Source organism: Cydia splendana, chromosome 6 (assembly GCF_910591565.1).
Source record: "Cydia splendana chromosome 6, ilCydSple1.2, whole genome shotgun sequence".
Lineage (NCBI taxonomy): Eukaryota > Metazoa > Arthropoda > Insecta > Lepidoptera > Tortricidae > Cydia > Cydia splendana.
This window is the reverse complement of record NC_085965.1, coordinates 12263978-12270425: the sequence shown is the minus strand read 5'-3', so window position 1 is coordinate 12270425 and position 6448 is coordinate 12263978. Positions and strand designations below refer to the sequence as shown.

Below are 6448 nucleotides of genomic sequence, written 5' to 3'. Positions count from 1 at the left end.
TAGCTACCGTACTTAAGAAACCATTGTGGGTGATGGTCCTGGGTTCGAACCCCGGCACATATTTTGGAAACGAGCATGAATGTTGCTATGTGCTATTTAATTAATACAGAAATAAGCCTGGGTAAATACTAAACTTTGATTTATTATAGCAGACCAATGTCTATATTACATTATAACATGTACAGAAAACTAATTCAAAACTTCATTTACTTAGTTTGGTCCGACAGGGGACCATTGCGCTTCTCCCAAATCATACGATGTTTTTGTTTCATGTAACATTTCCTGGCATCCGCATAACCTCCAAGGTCGCCATCTACGGAAAAAAAAACATCTAAGAAAACACAATATTATATTAACCATATTACTAACTAATCCAGTTATTTCAAAGAAATAAATAAAATCATTGCCAAGTGTAAGATACAGTTAGCGGGAATTGTGAAATTATATTCCTATAAGACCAGTCATGTATTCTCAGTCAGAGGGATAAAAATGTCATGCAAAAAATATGCAGTCAAAGGCAAAATTACATTGAACAAAACCTATTGATAAGAAATTGTTACAGGCCGAAATATATTTTGTTTGCCTCTGGGCACAGAATAAATAATAGTACTAGGTACAGAAGACTCACTCTCTAACAAGACGCGTCTGTTACGATCAGGACAGATATGGCCGCTAGGTGGCGACAGCGCCACGCGCGGCTTATGGCTAGCCACCAAAATTGGTGTGGAACAGATGTACTTTTAGCTACCTGTAGCATAGCGACGAAATCGCGGAGAGAGCCACGCCTGCTCTGGGGCCTAAGTAATAAAGGGCTCTTGTCTCTGCTTGGATTCAATACATTTTGTTTTGCTGCAGGTGTATTTAATAAATAAATAAAAAAATAAAGCCTTTTATTTCCTTTCATTATACATAAAGTTTGTTAATATAATTTTGTTAATTTAATTTGTAGGAACCCGTTAGGTGAAGGCCTCTTCCAAAGACGTCCATTTTTCACGGTCTTGTGCTATTGGTACTTTTCCAATTTGGACCAGCCATTCTTTTCATGTCTTCTTCCCAGCGCATGTTTGGTTTGCAGGTGTATTTATTAGCACAGTAAGGGCCACCCCACACCATCTTTTGAGACGCTCGGGTGACGCTAGTGTGGGGTGGCTCTAAATTGCACTTACATTTAATAAACCAGGCCTCCTCAGCATCCTTGTACTTGTCCCACAGAGATTTGCAAACGGTCAGGTGGTCCGGAGCCTCATACAGCATACAGTCTTCATAACGCTGGCGGAGGATGGACAGGATTTCAGAGTCTACAGCTCTGAAATGTAAATAACACAAATATTAATAAATTATCTTTCTTAAGCTTTTAACCGCTTAAAATTTTTCATCAAGCAAGCTTGTGTCTCCACCAGTACAAAGTTTGCTCTTATTTATCAAACTGCAGCAATAGGAGCTGGTTATTTTATGTTTCATACCAAACTATGGCAGTTAAAAGGTTAACACATTCGACACCGCGTACCCGACTCTCGGGCACTCGTAAACTTTACTCAGATGCCGGCATACCCGCTAGTCGGGCAAGAGCTATAAACCTACACGCGACGCCGAAGTGCCCGACAGGCGGGCAAGCATTGCATCTTCACTACCTCAGGGCTGCCACTGCCACTAACAGAAAAAATTGTAAGTCTTCTGATTATTATGTGGTCGAAAAGTTGGTACTTACAGTTGATTATTATATTTTATTACTTCACTTTGTATATTTAATTACTTTACCTAATGCGATTACAAAATAAAAATTCTTATTAGTTGGTTACGTGAAATTGCATACACGGGTATGTATCAATAGGAGTTAGAATTTTCGTAAATCGTACAACCTAATTTGTGTTTACGAATATTTAGTAAGTATAGGTATACATCTATTTCATGAGTAAATTCGGAGAAAAATAAACCAAGAAATTCAACTAAGTACCTAAAAACATTCTAACTTCTAAGCGGCAGTTCTCAGAAAAAGACAATAGGTCAGTCATCATAAAATAGCACTGCACTGCAACTGCATGGAAGCAAAACGTAACAAGTAGCTTTGAATAGTTACGATAATTAGTACGTTCGTACACATACAATAAAGTCGCAACTTCTTTGACAAAAGAATGTAGTTACTGTGATCATACACTTAACACTTTCGCAACCAGGCAAAATTTCAAACAATACCCCAGAAACCGACAGTACTCGCTAGTCGGGCAACGACGTGCAACTCAATGCCGCACGCCGCGAACCCGCTAGTCGGGCAAGCGGCGGACGCTCAGGGCTGTGCCAAGTAACTTTCGTATAAGTACGTGGATAAAATTAAATCTGCTGTCTCATCTGTTTAGGCTCCCCGTTTTATCAATTATCACAATGCATTCAGTGGGGCAGTAGGAAATGAATAAAATCACACAAAGCCAAATCATCAACAGGCTAAACCACAAAGTCCAGTAAGAAAGCAGAAATCACAGTTGTCCAAAAAACAAGCCGAGTCGTCAAAATGAAAATTAACACAACACAACAACGTCCGAAGCACATCACAAACCATTACGGAATGGCTCCGATTGCAATTTTACACCGAGACCGGGTTGAAAAAAACCCGGGTCGCAAACTTCAAATAGATAAGGGATGGTAAACAACATCTCCAGGGTTAACACATTCGACACCGCGTACCCGACTCTCGGGCACTCATAAACTTTACTCAGATGCCGGCATACCCGCTAGTCGGGCAAGAGCTATAAACCTACACGCGACGCCGAAGTGCCCGACAGGCGGGCAAGCATTGCATCTTCACTACCTCAGGGCTGCCACTGCCACTAACAGAAAAAATTGTAAGTCTTCTGATTATTATGTGGTCGAAAAGTTGGTACAGTTGATTATTATATTTTATTACTTCACTTTGTATTTTTATTTACTTTACCTAATGCGATTACAAAATAAATATTCTTATTAGTTGGTTACGTGAAATTGCATACACGGGTATGTATCAATAGGAGTTAGAATTAGGAGAAGAACAAAACGGGGAGCCTAAACAGATGAGACAGCAGATTTAATTTTATCCACGTACTTATACGAAAGTTACTTGTCACAGCCCTGAGCGTCCGCCGCTTGCCCGACTAGCGGGTTCGCGGCGTGCGGCATTGAGTTGCACGTCGTTGCCCGACTAGCGAGTACTGGCGGTTTCTGGGGTATTGCTTGAAATTTAGCCTGGTTGCGAAAGTGTTAAGAGGGGCCCTCCATACATGTAACTAATTGTCACAAAAAAAATATTCAGAAATCACCAACATGTTGCACATCATTAAATGGGTCTTTAAAAATAACTAGAATGTTTCTAAGAACTTTTTTCGATAAATTGAATATTTTTGGAAATAAAACCGTTTCGAAAGGCAAAAATAATGTTTATCTCTCTATAACTTTCGAACCAAAGTTCAGAAAAAATATCAAAACATATCGGGAGATTAGCCATATAATAGAGAACAAAAAACAATATTTTGAACATGATCAGTTGAGCCATTATTGAGTTTTCTTTAAAAATCCCTTAATAAAAGGTTGTAAGTGCCGCGTAAACACGCACTTTTGCGCGACATGCAGTTATCTAGAAAATCGATAGAATTTAAGTATCATATTTTTAAAGTAAATACCTTCTCATTAAAACAAAATTGTTAACTATGTATTATCACAATTTGCCTCTCACTAATAATTACCTTTTTTTCAGAAATTAAGCGTCCTATATGCTTTTTATTTTATAGATATTGTTAATACACATTAGCACTCATGAAAAACAATTTAGTTCTTAAATCTCACTTTTTAAATATTTTATAAGCAATAGTTTTTACCCACCTAAATTAGTAAATACGGGTATTTATCGGGTGCTTTGAGTAAAATACCGAGTAAATACTCAGTAGGGGTGAGTAAATACTCAGTATTTACTCACCCCTACCCATCTCTAGTTGTCCAAGGTAGCAATTACTAATTTCCCTGAAATGGAGTTACGAGGTTTGCGATTTATGCCGACGATATACCTATTATTAAAATACGTATGTAAATTCATTATAATTTCGAAACATGCAATTAAAATAAATATGGTCACTTAAATCACCTGGTCTGTGGTACCTACCAAAATGGGTTCCCAAAATGTGTCAGTTACACCAATTTGATTGCTACAGCAGAGGGGATATGCAATAATGAGGACTATATTTTATAATCAAAGTTTTATACATATTTGTACAATTTGATTGTCCTGATAAAATTCTTTCAACACTGAAGAGAACTGAAGAGTGTTGATAGTTTACATTCAGTGAAAAAATGAATAATTGAATATAGACACCTAAATATCATACTGATAAGAACCGAGCATATTTATAATATTGTAAAAACTAACCTATCACGTTTGAACTGCGCGTTCGCCTCGAAGTCACACACTACGTCGTCAGTGTAGCACTCATCGATAGTCGGTACTCGGCGATACTTCTGGTGGTACCACGGGTACTTCTGCTGGTTGGGCTCCACGATCGACTCTGAAGCAAAACACAATTGTTAACCCCAAACACTTACATAACTAACGTTTAGTGCTCCAAATATATTATGTACCTCGGAACCATGTTACTGGTGCATCAACCGTTCTATAAAGAGCGCTCATAAACGCCTTGAAAGCATTATCTTCTCCTGGCACTTTCGTGTCCCCGGCGGTCATTTTCGTTGTATTTATGTAAAATGAAATAAATAATCGATGGAAAATGAAAGACGTTCGATTATTTTGACATTGACGTTTCGTTTCAGAGGGGTCGTTCGGAAACTAACATGGCAGTCATTAATAATGACTTATTATAACGCCATGAAAGTTAAATAGTAGATTGTTAACCAAGGGTTGAAAGGAACCCATTTCTGTCGAGGTAGTTTGGCGCTCGAACGCAGTGAGAGCGCCAATAGTCCGAGACGGAAATGGTGCCTTTCACCCGAGTTAAACACTCTACTTTTCATATCGAATGCGAGGAAACCAAACAAGACAAGGCAATTTCGCAAAATCAGTAATTGAAGTACCCAATAGACCTACGGCCATGATATTTTTCCTTAGGACTTACTTGCAATCGGAGACTTTACATGTGTGAAGATTAATAACCCCTAGCGAAAATCATTTAGATTGCAATATTTACAAAAACACACATTTTTTAACAAACTGCAGTAATTTTAAAATGATTTGTTCATTATAGTATGAAAATCAGCGGGATTGCCTCTTACTTTTTAATTTTATACTTTTTCGTTCTAAAAGCCGCAACAGACTACCAGACCGCACCGCGACCTTGGTGCGCCGCACTACGTAATAACATAATAAAAGTATTTTAAATATTAAATAACAATTAAATTAATAATAAAAGATTTTTTTATCTTGTATTTTATTTATTTTCATGAATATAGTGCTAAATAACTTTAAAAACCAATTTAATATCGTACAAACGTTTAACTGTGGCTGTATAAGATTCTGCCTTTGCTCATTTACGCAAGTGTAAGGTTTAAAAAAATATTTTTGGTGTATTCCTTTTGGTTCCCGCCTTATGAAATCGAGTAAATAGAATTCAACGAAAGAAATCAAGAATAATTAGTTTTTAACAATTTACTTACATCATTTTTTATAAAAAAAAAGGATCAACGTGGGATTAGTAAAATTAAACAATTACCAATTGTTCCAGGCGAGGAAATAAAGACACTATTTTTCCATTTTGTTTCCACCCAGTTGTTCGTGGGACGGGGACGCAGAGGAGTACACCACTTTTCTGCGCTAGAGCATAAACGTATCACTTTCTGCGCACCTTTTAGAACAACAACGACCCACTTTCAGAGCATGAGATATGAAAAAGATTTACTCAAACACACCCAATTTGTCAGCAGAAAAAAGCGCGAAATTCAATTTTTCTATGGGAAGTCAACTCTTCGCGCCTGCATTTTTCCTTTGTTCCACCCAGTTAACCAAGTTTGATAACGGTTATCTATGTAAACCATTTCTTCCGCAGAGAACACCAGTTGTATGAGTGGAATTGTTATTCCATATTCTTAACCGAGTTGTGCCGAGTTGGACGATTAGTTATCCAGAGGGAATGAGTCTTCCGCATAGAAAACTAGTTATCTGAGTGGAATTGTCCTTCCATGTTCGTAACCGAATTTGGTAAATAGTTGTCCAGGAAGAGCGTATCTGCCCGTAAAAAACTAGTTAACGATGTGTACTAAGATTTCCTTTTACATAACTGACAATAAAATATAAACGTTTTATTAGCTAGCATAGAAATATATAATTTATAACAAATGGTACCTATGTAGGTATATAAAGAGAAGGTGACTACTAAATAAGAAGTCGAGATGGTTTACACAGTTTTTTAATACAATAGACGCAGATACAATTCTTAAAATAATATACATATATGTCAAACATAACGCACGTATCACTTTG

General features: G+C 37.3%; 1 protein-coding gene across 1 annotated transcript; it reads right to left on the bottom strand.

Annotated features, from left to right (window-relative positions):
- Positions 1 to 122: 122 nt before the first annotated feature.
- Positions 123 to 4793, bottom strand: LOC134791763 (NADH dehydrogenase [ubiquinone] 1 beta subcomplex subunit 10). The gene is made up of 4 exons (XM_063762914.1): positions 4597 to 4793; positions 4388 to 4523; positions 1167 to 1306; positions 123 to 313 (listed from the first exon to the last, which is right to left on the bottom strand). Exons 1-4 carry the CDS (start codon positions 4697 to 4699, stop codon positions 207 to 209), a joined length of 486 nt encoding a protein of 161 aa, XP_063618984.1. The 5' UTR covers positions 4700 to 4793; the 3' UTR covers positions 123 to 206.
- Between the last annotated feature and the right edge of the window lie 1655 nt (positions 4794 to 6448).

What these genes read in the sequence shown, in the direction of transcription:
- LOC134791763 (XM_063762914.1), bottom strand. Translation starts at nt 4,699, where the DNA reads ATGACCGCCGGGGACACGAAAGTGCCAGGAGAAGATAATGCTTTCAAG. An exon ending in ACCAGTAACATGGTTCCGAG is followed by an intron (nt 4,524 to 4,596) that starts GTACATAATATA and finishes GTTTTGCTTCAG; the next exon opens with AGTCGATCGTGGAGCCCAAC. An exon ending in GCGCAGTTCAAACGTGATAG is followed by an intron (nt 1,307 to 4,387) that starts GTTAGTTTTTAC and finishes TTTACATTTCAG; the next exon opens with AGCTGTAGACTCTGAAATCC.